Genomic DNA, 16,788 nt, shown 5'->3' on the forward strand with positions numbered 1-16,788 from the left:
CATCACACCTCGGCTGTCTGTCTGGGTCCCCGAACTTTTGGGAGGGATGGAAGCAAGATGGACGAAAGCAGGCACTAGCGCAATGCTCCACAGTTAGTTCTAACATCCATCCTTATTTTGCTTCTTTCGTTTGATGATGTTGATTAATAATTGGGATTTTCATGTCGATCCAGCTTCCGATGCGTATCAGATTCCCTCGTGTTTATTTTCTACATAAACTTTTTTAAATTGCTTTGAGTGTTATGATGCAAAATATTAGCGGCGGTGTGGTGTGGGGATGGGATGGTTTGAGCAGCCACACCTGACCTGGATCTAGGCGATGGGGTCAGGGTGGCTGCATACCAGTTGCTCATTGGTTGGGCTAACGAGCAACAGGCTAAAACCCCCATCCACACACACACTCTAGATAATTGGGGATGAAAGTGGCTGTATTCCTGTTCCTGGTTGGTTGGTCGGTCTAACAAGCAACAGGTTAAACCCCCATCCCCACACACACTCAGGAGAGGAGCCCGTGTCATGACACATCCATCTGCTCTTGGGCTAATTCCACCTAGCCCACTCTCTACAATAAACTGGTGTGTCTACAACCCCGTCGTCTGTGTCTCTGTGCCGGAGGTCCCTCAAAACGCCACTTGGGTGGCGGGTGGTAGGCCGAACTGCCACAATGGCACCTGATCAGGGACTCTCCGGAACGGGGAAGGGTGACAGAAGGGCCATCCGAAGACGCCCTGGCACCACCAGCGGGTCAACGGGCGGCCACAGCACCAACCCTCTCCCGACTGGTAGCAGCAGCACCCATGGGGTCCCGCGGAGGACTTCGGGAGAAGCAGGCACAGCAACCACCACGGGTAACCGCTGGCTACTCCACCCAGCAGCCACCGCCGGGACCATCTAGCAGCCCAGCAGCCAGGCCACCCCTCTGAGCAGCCCCCGCAACAGCCAATTCCAGCCACGCCTTGACGAGCCAGCAGAGCGGCCCGAGGCCCCACGCTCCGGAAGGGAGGAGAGGGCAGTCTGTCGTCGCCATGGGGGAAGGAGGCCGGTGGACTGTGCTGCTCCAGGCAAACCAGGTCCCCTGAGAGGGGACCAGTAAATTTTTTTGGACTTTTGTTGACTTGAGGTATGGGAACCCTGTGTCAAAGTCCTTCGTTTTCAGGTATATAGCGACCCTGTTTCAGAGTCTGTGTTTTCTGTATTTTTTTCTTTTTTGTTCTCTGCTTGGTGGTGTGGTTAGAGCAGCCACACCTGACCTGGATGTAGATAATTGGGGACCCAGGATCAGAGTGGCTGTGTACCTGGTGCTTCTTGGTTGGTCTAACGAGCAACAGGGTAAAACCCCCATGACCACACACACTCGGGAGAGGAGCCCCTGTCATGACATCTCCAGCTGCTCCTGGCTAATTCCAACTAGCCTTCTCTCTACAAAAAACTGGTGTGTCTACAACCCCTTCTTGGTCACTTGAGGCGGTGGGAATATGTTGCGTTCTTTATCTGTGAATGTTCATCCATATCGACGCTTTATTGACCACAGCGAGCTACGCTTCTTCAGCAAATTCACGGCGGCTCCCCTTTCACTTCTTACACGTGCCTGGGCTTTACCTTCTGGGAAAGGTGGCAGAACCCGCCACCAATAATGGACACGGTCAGATAGAGGGAGCACACAAATACATTGAATGGCTGTTTCTTAAAAAGTGCCAGGTTAAAAAAATGTTTATTTATTTTTCACAAAATAATCTTAGGGATTACTGCTTTAAGTGCTATATTTGGAACATCTCATCTTATTATTGGGTTCACATGACAATCATAGCAAGTAGAAAATGATGATAAACATAAAAAAATTCTTGGTATCCCTTTTTTAAAATTGTGGAGCCAGCTGTTGTGCAGCCATCCCATCTCCCTGAATGGAGGAGTCTTTAAAGGACGACTCCCAGGGGCTTCTGCTGGAGCCTGGTGGTCCAGGCGGGAGACGGCGATGAGTGGTCTGTCTGCTGAAGGTCCAGACTAATATACCACATCCCCATGACCTCATCTGGGCTTTCAAGGACAGGCTGGAGGGGCTGGAATTCTAACAAACATGAAGAGGAATGACCAATATAGCGGATATTATCACAGTGGGGAGTTTTACAGATCTGGCTTTCTGCCAACTGTCTACTTATAAGTACTGGGGAATTTAAAACATGACACCAGAAAAGCTATTTTGAGTAAAAAATAAATAAAAAAAGAATAAAGTTTCCTCTAATATTCCACGCCTCTAACTGTGAGAGATGTTTTGGTCGTATGTTCTCATCACGATTAAGTATGATGTAGGATATTGCGATGGCGACACAAAATGCCCTAAAGCAAATGTCTCACTTGTTCTAATTCAGTTCCTTGCAGATAATGTCTTTTCACTTCCCCTCCGTCCTGCAGAGGAAGGTCGGAGCCCAAAGTCAGCAACAATGCTGGTAGCAACAATATTGTCGGGAATTCGGTCGGATCGAGGACCCTGTGCACACTGCACTTGCTTTCGAGAGATGTCACTTGTTCGATTTCCAAAGTTCTGCCAAAGGACAGATGTTCTTCCCCTCTTCGGTACCAAATCCCCTTCTGAGATTTTCACCTTCGGACGGTTCGTTCATTAAATTTATATCCCAATGACAATAGAAAAAAAAAAAAAGACGTTGTGCAGCGCTAAGAGGCGCTAAAGCGACATTATCGGCGTCGTGCCCAGCCTCAGGTCCAACCCTCCCGTTCCTCCCCCTGTGGTCGGATGGAGGCCAGAACGGCTGGCGTGGCCGGGCGCGGCGCGCGGCCAAAGCACCGCAACCTGGCACCGAGGCCTCGGTCCAACACAAACACACAAACTAGACGGAAAAGCACTTAGCCCCAGCGAGCACCATGGACAAGCTGATCCCATTGATCTGCAGCCGCTTCTCTGTAAACACCAGGAGAGCCGCCGCCTGATGCCGGACCTGTGTTGTTGCCCCGTCTTTCTCTTTTACCGCTCGCTGTTGCATCCTTTTACTGGGAATATTTTTGCAGACTTATCGCATTGAGATCAAAGTCAGTGAGTGTGTTTGTGTCTGTGCGTGTGTGGTACAACAAGGACAACTACAGATGCTATTTGGATCGGCAGAGTTATTTTTGGGAGTGAAAAGGTCTCCCTTGTCCCACAACACAAGTGTGTGTGTGTGTGTGTGTGTGTGTGTGTGTGTGTGTGTGTGTGTGTGTGTGTGTGTGTGTGTGTGTGTGTGTGTGTGTGTGTGTGTGTGTGTGTGTGTGTGTGTGTGTGTGTGTGTGTGCATCTAATTTGCATGTGAAATAAAATGTCTGGGAGGGAGCGGAGCAACAATGTGTCTGATAAAAGGAGATTGAGAGCGTGTGCGCGTCACAACTGTGTGTGCACGTGTCATCGGTTTCTCTTTCACCGATGCCACACGACAATGAGGCTTTCATTTGTAAACCCCAAATTCCTCATTTGAAATTGTGAAATGAGTAGAATGCATTTTAAGTTCAGAAAACCGAAAAAATATATAGATTTAAAAATGAAAGCAACATGTTTTATTATTGAGTGCGTGTGTTAGGGCGGTGTGTGGATATGATATCGATATGGTGGTGTGAGACTAGATGTCTGGGGTTTTGATGATGTAGTTAAATTTTGTCTTTAAGGAGCAGCACTTTGCTGAACTACACCGACTGTTCGAGATGTTCTAATAAAAGGTCATAATACCCACATCGCTAATGATTGTTTCTCAAATGTTTCTTGTGTGTAAGTATCTCATGAAAGCACCGATGGTTGTCCCCAAAATATCCGCCCGCCCGCCCAGACGGCCCTGGAGCGTCTCTCTTTGAAGTGCCTTTAATAATTCATCCCAGGGCCGGCTCCTGCTGGTGTGTTTGCCTCCAGCGAGTGCTTTTAGCCAAAAGAAGCAGCGTGTGAAGAGTTCAGCAGCGACGCTGTATTTATGTTCTGTACACATGCTATATGGGTGTGTTTGTATAGGTGTGTCAATGAACTATGAACTATGGCTGTGTGTGGGTGCGTACGTGCCCGTCTCAGCCCGTTAACGTGTTTTCTGTGAGTGAGGGCGTGGCTGGTTGGTTTTCACTCCTAATGTGTGTCCGGGGAACCTGCGCGGCTGAAGTCCCACCCTGGCTGTAACAACCTCCAGTCTACGTGTACGTGTATGTGTACACGCTATTTGCAGTAAAGCACGTGGGGGAGGGCTGATGGGGTTGCATTAGATTCAGCAAACGGGTGAATGGGATATAAAAGCAGCGTGATGGACGTTTGCCAGGGCCTCAGGTTAAAATCGCACGTGTGTCACGTGACCCGATCGACCCAAACGCACGTGTTGTATTGTTGCTTTGGAGCCAGCACAGCTAGTTTAGTGTCAAAAGTCAACAATTAAACAACAGGTTGACGTGAATAAAACACTTCTTCCCGTACTTCATACACTGACATGACCGGTCAAACAGCAGATATACCACACTGCATGTACCACACTGCATGTACCACACTGCATGTACCACGCTGCATATTAGGAAACGCTTTCACGTGAATTTGAGTGTCGCACAGCCCCAAATGAATTATATAAGAATGATTATGTATGTTCTAATATTTAAACTCTTGTTCTTATGAGGTGACCCCAAGACTTGACATGTTTCTGAAAGGAAGGGGGCCTGCTTGATTGATTGATTGATTGATTGATTGATTGATTGCATTATGCGTCTCTCTGTCCCTCTCTGCAGGTAAATCCCATCTGGCCATCGTGCAGAAGGTCAACAACGAGGGGGAGGGAGATCCCTTCTACGAGGTGCTGGGGCTGGTCACGCTGGAGGACGTCATCGAGGAGATCATCAAATCAGAGATCCTGGACGAGTCGGACCTCTACAGTGAGTTGGAGCCGCTCGCGTTCACCGCGCGGTCGCAACCGGCTCCAGAAAGTATGATTCCTCGCCGGGATTTTGAGTCAAAGCGCGTGTGTTTTCCAACCCGCAACACGCCAGAGGTCCGACCGATGACTGAAATCAGCTGATCGGCTGGAGCCAAAAACATGGCAGGAGTTTTTTCTTTCCGGACCTGGAGTTCTCCTCCTCTGACCGACCACAATAAGCATCGTTGTATGTTTTGGCGCCCGGTGCAAATGCCGGAGAACTATTGAGTTGGATGCTTTAAAAGATGAACCAAAAAAAAAAAAAAAAAAAACCCAGACATTGCTTGATTTTCCTAAATTTGGATTTTACGTCATCTTTTTTTTTTTTTTTTTTTTTTTTTTATGGAAAATAGGATTAAATATTAGGTTTCTGAAAGTCATTCAGATATGTCTATAGGTCCTTAAAGCTGAATTTAAAAAAAACAACATTCTGTAGAATATCATGAAAATGTACCGTCATCCTAAAAGTTCAACACGGCAGCACGTGGTTGGTTTGTCACCGGCCTCTGAGGCGACTCAGCCGATCGCAACTCGGCGCCGGAGCCATGGTGGTGTTCTGCGACTGACAGGCCTCGGCTCGCCACCTTACGCCGCCACAGCCGCCGGCACATTGCTCCCCGCGACCGATGTGGCCGCAGCGGGACCAGCCATCATGGCTTCGATGACGAGGACCAGGAGCCTTGGCCGTGTTGCCGGGCAGAGTCAGAAGCTGAGACATCCATCAAACCATGACGTCGCTTATGTTCCACTCGTACCGGTGGCCTGCCCGTGGCGTCGAGCGCCCCCCGTCGGTCAGGGCGCGAAGCCACCTTTTACTATTCACAGGTCAAAGTTCAACAAGCGTGAACTCTGGCACAGAGTGGGGCGGGAGGGTGGAGTGATGACGTTTGTATGCAGAGGGATTATTTTCAGATTTTCAGAATTATTCTCCTGCATTTTTTTGTGTTCAGGTTTACGCAAATGTAACACGAAAATGTAACACGAAAATGTAACGTGTGTGTGTGTGTGTGTGTGTGTGTGTGTGTGTGTGTGTGTGTGTGTGTGTGTGTGTGTGTGTGTGTGTGTGTGTGTGTGTGTGTGTGTGTGTGTGTGTGTGTGTGTGTGTGTGTGTGTGTCCCCCAGCTGACAACCGCAACAGGAAAAAGGTGGCTCCCAACAAGAACAAGAGGGACTTCTCAGCCTTCAAACACGAGAGCGAATCCAAAGTGAAGATTTCTCCTCAGCTGCTGTTGGCAGCACATCGTTTCCTGGCCACAGGTGAGGGAGCACGCACACACACACACACACACACACACACACACACTCTCCTCTACCCCCCAGGTCTCCTTTCTAACACTGTGTAACACAACTCGGATGATTGACGCTGTTACTGTGCCATCCCACGTGCAGAGTGAGTCTGAACGTGCAGTCAGCACAACGTCACTGATGCTTAGTGTCTGTCTGTCTGTGTGTGTGTGCGCGTGTGCACGTGCGCGTGCGCGTGTGCTAACACGGTGTCGGGCCAAGGAGATGCACGCCCTCGCCCAGGACCATAAATCACATGGACGTCAGGGCTGCTGCTATCCGCCTGGTTAGCAGGCGCTGGCTGATACAGCCATGTGTGTAGCAGGGAAGCGCTAGCTGCGGCTAGCGTGATGTAGCTCTCTGCTGAAACGTAAACACCATGTGAGTGTTTGGCCTCTTAGGTACTTTAAGGCGGACCCCGCCACCAACAATAGAAAGAGCGCAGAAAGGAGCACAGACATAACGTGAAAACATTGAACGACTGTTTTTTTTTAAAAGATGCAGCTAAATAAATTATTCAATCTTGGATTTTTTTTTTTAACAAGAAATATAACGCATTTGCACTTTAAATATTTTCAATGGGTTATAACACCAGATCATGTTGTTGCTTTTCTGCCTGATTACATAATGAATTATTGCTATGAAGAGTCTCAGAACAATCCTGTTTTGTTTTTTTAAAGGGAGCACCTATTTAAATTTAGGGTTAAATATGTTTTTTGTTTTTTTTTGTTGTTTTTTTTTTACAATAAATGTAGGGTGTCCTACTTTAAATATTGACAATGATCTATTACAACAGACCCCTCTTTCGTTTTTCTGCCAGGTTTGCCAAATATTATTACAATTAATAACTGGTGGAACACTCCCCATTTGCAGCCTCGGTTGATGTGTATACTTATTTGATTTTTAATATTTAATTTGAATTTTATTTAAAATTTAATTTGAACCCCACAGAGGTGAGCCTGTTCAGTCCGTCTCAGATCTCCGACAAGGTGCTGCTGCGCATTCTTCGCCACCCGGACGTCATCCAGGAGATCAAGTTCAACAACAACGACAAGCGCTCGCCTCACCACTACGTGTACCAACGAGGGAAAGCCGTGGACTACTTCGTCCTCATCCTGCAGGTAGAACACGCACACACACACACACACACACACACACACACACACACACACACACACACACACACACACACACACACACACACACACAGGCACGCACACACGCACGCACACACACACACACACACACACACACACACACACACACACACACACACACACACACTGCCCCCCACACACACACACTCCCCCTGGGAAACATTCAAAAGAAGCAGTAGTGTGGTCATGTGACGCCACGGGAGGGGGGTCTGTTAATAACTTAGAAACTATAACACTCTGGGGGCCCAGAGCACAAGGTCACCAACTGACCGGACCATACTTTGTTCCCAAGCAACTTCTTCTAAATAACTGCTATAATGGTGAAACAAAATCACTTGATAAGGATTAAGTTTTTGATTTAATATTTGCCAGAGGAAATTCTCTGAGATACCAATGGCACCTGTTAAGGGGTGGGATCAATTATTATTATATATATGTAGTGTTATATATTGTTATTATGTACTGTATATAGTGTTATATTGTTATTATGTACTGTATATAGTGTTATATATTATTATTATGTACTGTATATAGTGTTATATTGTTATTATGTACTGTATATAGTGTTATATATTATTATTATGTACTGTATATAGTGTTAGCGCTCAGAGTGTCCATGCTGACCCCTGTCCACGACCCAAAACACCTAGAATGGACACGTGAGCATCAGAACTGGACCATGGAGAAATGGAAGAAGGTGGCCTGGCCTGATGTATCACCTTTTCTTCTACTTCATGTGGATGGGCCGGGTTAGGGCCTGGAACAAAAAGCCCGATCCATGGTGGCACCACTGCTTACGTCTTGGTGCCAGATACCACAGGACACCTTCAGCGGTCCTGTGGAGTCCCTGCCTCCACGGGTCAGAGCTGTTTTGGCGGCACAATATTAGTGGCTGTGGTGTGGGCATGGTCTGGTTGAGCAGCCACACCTGACCTGTCTCTAGGTGATTGGGTCTGTGTGGCTGCATACCAGTTGCTCATTGGTTGGTCTAATGAGCAGCATGTAAAACCCCTATCCTCACACACACTCAGGAGAGGAGCCCTGTCATGACATGTTCCATCTGCTCCTGGCTAGTTCCACCGAGCCGCCCCTCTACAATAAACTGGTGAGTTTACAACCCGTCGTCTACTGTGTCTTTGTGTCGGAGGACCCTGAAAACGCCACTTTGGCGATGTGTGGTTGATAAAACTGTGTGTGGTGTGTGTGTGTTAATATATTTTTGGGGGTGTGTGGCACTTTCACCTGCCACGCGTCACCAAAGTAGATTTTCAGGGACCTCCGGCACAGAGACACAGAAGATGGGGTTGGAGAAAACACACCGGTTTATTGTGGAGAGGGGGCTCGATAGAACCGGAGCAGATGGACACTGGTCATGACAAGGGCTCCTCTCCTGAGTGAGTGTGGGGATGGGGGTTTTACCTGCTGCTCCTGAGACCAACCAACGAGCAACAGGTACACAGCCACTCTGATCCCGGCTCCCCAATTATCTAGATCCAGGTCAGGTGTGGCTGCTCTAACCACACCATCCCCACACCACAGGGGGTTAACAAGTGAAGTCTCTGAGCTAGGCTAAACAACAAGTAACTAAGACGCATTCCTTTGATAAGATCCCTTATTCAGCTGTATTTTTTTAGCTGATTTTGGATTTTATTTTTGGGGCGGGGGGCGTTCCTATTAATTTGGAAATATGAAACGTAAACATCAGCCGGATGATTCACCGCCGCAAAGCATCCACCCGTTGTGCAACGCTTCCAAACTCCACATTCACACCAGTAAAAAGTCCTCCTCAGCACGTTGCTCCGTCTCTCTGTCTGTCGTTCTCTCTCCCTGCCTGTCTCTCCCATCCTCGCTCCCATTCTCCTTCTCAGTCCCTCTCAAGGCGGCTTTGGGCCTCGTCGTCGCTCTTTATGTTTGTGCGTCGTGATGATCTGGGTTGTTCTCCTGGTAGAGCGGCGGCTTGTTCATAATTCTGTCGTAGTGTTGGTGAACTGCAATATTTCTCGGCGAAAACCTCAACATCGATAATGGACGATGTTTTGGTGAAGAAGCGCCGCTTTCGTAAGATATCTACACACAATAAATATTTGAGAGACAATCTTTATTAATGCGGATTTCACCACATATTGACGAGAACATCTAGAACAGTCTATGACGTCCAGAAAACAGCCATGTTCTCCGGAGCGGCTCGTCCTCCAGAGTCACGTCAAAGCCAAAATGTCATATCCGCATATATTTTGTATTTTTTTTGTACTTCAGTTTTTTTAGAAATGTATTTATCTCCTGTCCGTTTCCCTTGTCCGGCCGAATGAGTGACACCTCTGCGACGTGGCAGCTCTTGAACGTGCTTTGACTAAAAAGAGAACCAAAAATGTCATGTTCATGTTTTGAAAATCATGTTTTGAATGGTGAGAGGAGGATGGGTTGACCCTCTGGAGACACCGTGTGGAGGGTGCGCTCTGCTCCGCCCGCTGATCCCTCCTTGTGTTCGCTGCTTGAGCGTGCAGCATGTGGAAGAGAGAGCGGCTCAGACGTGCACAGGGTCCTGCTTTTATCATCATTGATCCCTGTTATGGCGGGTGGGGGTGGGCGTGGGCGGGGCGTCCACACCTTTCAGTCTGCTGTCAATACAGTAATGTAACATATGTGGCGCGCGCGCACACACACACACACACACACATCATTTTTCATGTTATTTCTATGTTGACTGTACACACTTTGTTTACATGTAAACATGTGTTCAAACCTCAGAAGGTGGGGAAACTGCTCATTGTTTAATCCACCCCCCCCCCCCCCGCCTTTTCATTCTCTCCGTTTCTCACTCTCGTTCTCTCTCACACACACACACACACACACACACACACACACACACACACACACACACACACACACACACACACACACACACACACACACACACACACACACACTCATCCCTTGTTTCCCGTTGCTGGGTTATTTCATTGTCCCCAAACAGTCATTACCTTGGGACAGTAATCCCCCCCGCTTGTCATTATGGATTCTTCCTGATGAGAGAGAGGATGCTGAGGACCCCCCCCCCCCACACACACACACACACACGTACACATACACATACACACACACACACACACGTACACATACACATACACATACACATACACATACACACACACACACACACATACATAGTGACCTTCAGGTGGGGGTGCGGGGTGGGGCAGGGAAGACCAGTTGAGAGCTCTCCTCTTTAATTGACTGTAATATTTATATATATATATATATATATATTTACTGTGTGTATATATATATACTGTAATCAGTTGTAAACAGTAGTGTTTAGGGGTTTTGTAGTTTAACTTATTTCTTGGTAGACTGGTATGAGTTTCACACCACGCCTCAAATGCATTTTATTGCTTTCAATATTATGAATGAAAGAATGTCAAAGAAAAACGTGTATATGTATATACCAACATTGCTAAATTCTTCCATTTGAAAATTGCTAAAAAAAAAAAAAGATATTTGAGGTGGGATTGCACACTCCAACGCACCCGCAGAGAATAAATATAAATAACGCCGCCACCCAAATAAATACAGTATGAAATATTAGAAATGATTGATATGTTGTTGTTTTTTTGCCAGGTTTACTAATATTATGAGGCCTACGTAATGAATGATTGGTATGAAGGTTCTGAGTGCGGCCCCTTGGTGTGGCCTTGCACTAACATCTTGTCATGTAAACACAGTGATCTAGCGCCGCGGATGTTTGGGAAAACAGAGAGAGGGAGAGGGAGAGGGAGGGAGCGAGAGATATTAAAGAGGAAGATGAGTAAGAAAAGAGACATGACATTATGGCTTGAAATCTGTCTGAACCTGTGTGTGTGTGTGTGTGTGTGTGTGTGTGTGTGTGTGTGTGTGTGTGTGTGTGTGTGTGTGTGTGTGTGTGTGTGTGTGTGTGTGTGTGTGTGTGTGTGTGTGTGTGTGCGCAGTGCGTGGGAGGCCACTAGACTCATGAGACTGGCTCCCATCATAACAGACAGATAATTCACTGTCTCCCCTAGACTTTGTTCCACTCCTTTTATAGAGCTTTGTGTGTTTGTGTGTGTTTACACATGTGTGTCATCACGTGTGTGTGTGTGTGTGTTGTTTGTGTTGGTCGGTGTGTACGTGCCTGTTCATTCCAGTGTGTGTGTGTGTGTGTGTGTGTGTGTGTGTGTGTGTGTGTGAGATGCAAGAGTGAAACTTTTTTGCATCAAACATTAACACAGGTCAGTCATTTTCAACTTATGACAAACTCATGTCCACTAACGACTAGTGCATGTTAAACACACACACACACACACACACACACACACACAGAACCGTGTCTCAGTGTGTTGTTTTTGGGAAGCTGCCCCCCTATGTTATAGTTTCTAAGTTATTAACAGACCCCCCTCCCGTGGCGTCACATGACCACACTACTGCTTCTTTTGAATGTTTCCCAGGGGGAGTGTGTGTGTGTGTGTGTGTGTGTGTGTGTGTGTGTGTGTGTGTGTGTGTGTGTGTGTGTGTGTGTGTGTGTGTGTGTGTGTGTGTGTGTGTGTGTGTGTGTGTGTGTGTGTGTGTGTGTGTGTTCTATCACACACACACACACACACACACACACTCCCTCGGTGGTGGTTTTGCCTCCTCCTGGTGCCACGCACCTCCACATTTTTAACAGGTTACAACTTGGAGCGCCTTCATTTCGGCGTTTTCAAGACTTGGCGCCAACATCTGTGACGCTGCCAGGATGGAATACCAGGACGTCACCCGCAGCGTCACCCGCAGCGTCCCTCTGCTGCTTGTTATTTGTTGTGACCCGTCTTCGAGGCCCGGCGCCGATGCTCCCGCAATCCATCCCTCCCCCGTCGCCTTTTCCAAGGCCGAGCTCCGTTACCTCCATCCTATCCTTCCCACACCTCTATCCTTGGTTCCTTCCTCAAGGCCCAGCACACTCCCACGCTCTGTCCTTTCTCGTTCACTATATCCAAGCACTAGCTCCAGTATTCCCACAGGCTCTATCCTCCCTGGTTACCCTTTTTCCGTCTGTCCTTCCTCGTTGCCTCTATCTTCAGGACCTACAGTACAGTCGAGTGCACAATCGGGTGTATCCTTCCTGGACACCTTTCTCTCCTCAAGGCATTGTGTCAATGCTCCCTCTGCATATCCGTCATTGTTATCATCTTTCCAAGTCGTAGCGTCAATACTCCCATAGACCATCCTTCCCCTCTTGAGGGTATTGTACAAATACTCCCACTTCCTTTTATCCAGGTTCCAGCTCCAACATTCCGACAGTCTATCCTTCCTGGTTGCCTATCTTCGAGGCCCGCCGCCGGTACTCCCACGGCCGCTCCCTTGTCACCGTCTTCCCGGCCACACCTCCATACTTCAACGATCCGGGAGCCTGCGTTAGCTTTCCCCTTTTTTTGGCCCCGACTCAATACCTGTTTCACAATCCCTGCAACCTTCTCCAACCGCCCCGAGGGTTCTACTCTACAGGCCCTGCTTCCTTATTCTTGATTCCTCATTCTGTCCTTCAGCAGCGCAGCCTTCAAATACATCACCCGTGGATGGAGAACTGAATTCTCCATCCATGACTAACAGTGTGTGGATTACACACTGTTACTAATGGATGGAGAATTCGGTTCTCACACACACACACACACGTTCCCATTTGTATTGTTATTGACTCAAACACACTCAGTTGAACCTTGGCTTAGATCCACCCTGCTCGAGGACATGCTTTGTATATATACACACACACACACACACACACGTGTAGTAAAAAATTGAAGGTCGGTGGCATTAGCAGAAACATGTAAGCCGAACATAAAGGTGTGAGGGGGGCTGCAGCATGACTGTGTCTTTGTCACAGAGGAACAGAGCAGCAGTGTGTGACGTAGATAAGCAGGAGGGCGGAGGAGGAGGAGGCTGCCCCCCGGCCCCCAAACGAAAGCATCTGTGGCGTGGAAGGCGGCATGACGCCACCTTCCACGCCACCGTGGGTCGTGAAACGCGGACGCGGAGATATCTCCCCCAAAGGCCCGGAAGAGAAACTGGCGGTTGAAGCCAGCCGAGCGGGGCCGCGTCGTAGGAGCTGTGTACTTTAAATGTTTAAATGAAGAGTTTCACACTCTCTGTCAATATGTGGTAGCCTTTCGTTTGTGACCTGTTTTATGGTGGTTTCATGTGAATGACCCATGTGGCTATTTAGTACCTTCTCCAGGTGTGTGTGTGTGGTGTGTGTGTGTGTGTGTGTGTGTGTGTGTGTGTGTGTGGTGTGTGGCCGGCCCAGCGCAGTGGCGGGTCAAGGAGAACCGGTCTGACCTGAATGCACAACACTGGCTTCACACCTGTCACTCCTCCTCCCTCCATTTCTATTCTTGCGCTCGCCTATCCCCCTTTTCTTTAAATACGAGGCGGTGGTGGTGGTGGTGGTGGTGGACAGGTGCAAATTGCCTCGAGTTGCCCTCTGGGGGAGGGAGGGAGCGGGAGAGGGAGAGATGATACGCTCAGAACGAAGTGATCCCCGTCTAAAGGTTTCTATTCGTTGTTTTGGGGTGAAAACAAGCCTCCGTCTGCTCGGTCGAGGTGCAAACGGTTCTTCCACGTTTTGATAAAACCTTTGAAATGAAACCAATCCTCGGGGGCCGAGCGATCGTCTGCTCCGGCACCTCCCTCCTGGGTGGACGGGCGGAGAGAAGGGGCGCTTTGGGATTAACTGTGCTGCGCTGTTGCTGCAGTTCCACATTCCAGTGGCCGACGCGCTGTACCAACATGGAGGCGTCCTAAGCGCACACACACACACACACACTGTCCATCTTCTTACTTCCGCTCATCCCTCCATCTCTCTCTCTCTCACGTTGTAACTCCCTCTTTCTGTTCTCTTCATCCCCCTTTACTCTGCTTCTCTGGATTAAATTCACAAGCGTTTTTTTCCATTTTATTTCCTCCATTAAAATCCCTGAGCTCCAGCTCCAGTTTGCTTCGCCCACTCGTCTTTGATAAGTGCCAGGCTGATTTAAAGTGGTAATCTGTCAGATTATTAAAAAAAAAAAAACAAACACATCTTCTCCGCATCAGCATCCTGTGTGTGCTCCCCTTTGTGCTTTTTCCCGTGGCTGGTGGCGGGGTCCGCCTTCCCCGGCAGGAACGCAAAGCGGAAGAGCAAATTGAATTGTTTGATTCGGCCGGTGGTTTCCCGCTCTGTTGCTTGGCTTTCTGCTGTCTCTGTCTCGTTGACGTTCCGTCGCCGTGTGTTGTTTTCCTCCGTCAGGGCCGGGTGGAGGTGGAGGCGGGGAACGAGAACATGAAGTTTGAGACGGGTCCCTTCTCCTTCTACGGCGTCATGGCGCTCAGCGCCCCCACGCTGGGTGAGTCCCACCCGCCCCGGATCCCCCCTCTCCTCTCCTTTATTCCTCTCCTCTCCTCCACTTCTGACCTTTCCTTATCTCCTATCTTCTCCTCTACCCCCCCCCCCCCTCACATATCACATACCTTCTTTTCTTTATTTGGTTTTTCATCTGATTGTTTCTCCTGTTTATAAGCCTCTACTGTCACCTAGTGGCAAAGGGTTAGAACTGCAGCCCTAGAGAAGTCGTCTCCTTTTTTTTTGTTATTTTTTGGGTTTTTGTTTTTTTTCCGTAAGTTACATTAATGATGTAAAAGAGCATTTTAGTTTTGCTCCAATATATTGAGCCTTCATGCTCCTAAGTATTCCAAACTACTTTTACAGAAATGTGTTGATGCCACGAAGATCATTTTCGGGGGTGGGGGGGTGGTTATGATCATTTTCAGAACGTGCTGACGCGTTATCGTGCAAAAGGAATAATGAGATGTCCGTGTGAAGAGAGACGCTCAGTTGGCATTTAAAAAAACTTGGTTCATCCCCGGAACCGGAGGGAAAGAAAGAGGAGTCGTCTTGTCGCTTTGTCAAACATTCACTTTGTCCTTTGTTGCGTGGACTGTCCCTCCTCATGCATGGAACCATTTTGCGCACAATTTAAATTTCTGTCGATCAACTAATTAATGATTCAATCTGTTGCTTCATCCCGAACCTGGGTGTAGTCAATGTCTCGTTGGGGAAGTAAAAAAAACAAAACAAAATAATAACAAACATGGCTGATGCCGGTTCCTTTTTGGACCTGAGGACAAGCCTCTGTTTCCAGCAGTCTTCACCTCCGCTCAGTGACTCCTCCTTCTCTCTCCCTCTCTCCTTCTCTCTCTCCTCTGTTCTCTCTCTTCACCCGGCGGTGCCTCCCTCCCTCCCTCCCTCCCTCCCTTCTGTCTCCCCTCAGTGGCGGCCCTCCGATCTCGCCACGTCTCTTTTAAGAGGTTTTCTCTGTTCACTCGGTTTCCAGGTAACCTCCGGCATGTCTGTCTGTCTGTCTGTCTGTCTGTCTGTCTGTCTCTCTGGGTGCTCTAACATGGAGGTGTGGGTGGTGGGGAAATCAATTTTTTTCTTTTTAGAATGAAAACTAAAAAGAACAGGAGCTCCTTGGCCGCGGTGAAGCTGAGAGAATTTATGGCAAAGCCATTTCTTTGCCCGCGACGGTGGTTCCCCCACCTCATACACCGTGTGACAAGTTAAGAAAACACCGGTCTCCTTGTAGTACCTTCAAAATACCAAAATGAGCTCCATTTGACGTTTTCTAAAATAGTTTGTACAGTACAGTACAGTAGAGTACGTGTCCTGTGGTTTAGGAACGTCTGGCCTGTGTCTAGGAACAGGAAATAGGTCATAGTCGGAAGCTACGGTGTCTCTGCAAAACCAATGGCCACCATTCCTCCAAACAGGAAGGAGGGATTCTAACCCTCAGCCACGTTATCAGAGAAATAGAAAAGAGGAGATGAGACCGCACTCCGACAGACGCGGGAGCCTCCGGTGCCGCCCCGGGTGTCCGTCTCCTGGTCCTCCGTCGCGTGACGGAGATGATGCCCGATCGCGGGGCGCCTCCGGCGTCTGCTCGCCCCGTCCCACCTTCTGCTGCTTCACCCTCCTGTTTTCACTGACGTGGACGGAGGACGACGTGAGGCGTCCGACAACGTCCTGTTTCAGTATCAAACCCTGTGTGCACTAAACGTGGGGGAAGGGTCAACGTGAGGGTTCTGGTTTTGGAATCGGGGAACCCGAGCTCAAATACGTCACCGGCCGACGTCCTTAGCGCCGCGTCGGGAAGTGAAGCCAGTTTCGCGGGAACACTGGTCCGGTAGATAACGCGGCTGGAAGCACCGCCTTGATTCAGACGCTAACTCCACTGACGTGTCCAGGTAAAACGGCTTCCTTTGACTCACTGAGGCCCCCCGGCGGACGACTCACCCCCAATGGTAACGTGGCCCTGCGGTGCGCGTGTGCGTGTGTGTGTGTGTGTGGGTGTGGGTGTGTGCGGGTGTGGTTGCCGTGACGCATGGCTGGCATGCCCCCCACGCCTGCC

At 48.7% G+C, this 16,788-nt stretch overlaps 1 protein-coding gene across 2 annotated transcripts in view; it reads left to right on the top strand.

Moving 5' to 3' along the window:
* The window catches only part of LOC307232944 (metal transporter CNNM4), a gene marked incomplete at its 5' end in the record, with an annotated part of 38,531 nt that overhangs the window by 16,651 nt on the left and 5,092 nt on the right, over window positions 1-16,788 (top strand). Inside the window, 6 exons of one of the 2 annotated variants that reach the window (XM_080004159.1) lie at window positions 4,732-4,875; window positions 6,039-6,173; window positions 7,152-7,321; window positions 14,631-14,727; window positions 15,652-15,714; window positions 16,625-16,681. In XM_080004159.1, the coding sequence (XP_079860285.1) occupies window positions 4,732-4,875; window positions 6,039-6,173; window positions 7,152-7,321; window positions 14,631-14,727; window positions 15,652-15,714; window positions 16,625-16,681 (666 nt within the window). The remainder of the gene's footprint in view (window positions 1-4,731; window positions 4,876-6,038; window positions 6,174-7,151; window positions 7,322-14,630; window positions 14,728-15,651; window positions 15,715-16,624; window positions 16,682-16,788) is intronic. The other variant, XM_080004158.1, reaches the window with a different exon arrangement.

This window comes from Zeus faber (assembly GCF_960531495.2).
Source record: "Zeus faber genome assembly, chromosome: 7".
Classification (NCBI taxonomy): Eukaryota; Metazoa; Chordata; class Actinopteri; order Zeiformes; family Zeidae; genus Zeus; species Zeus faber.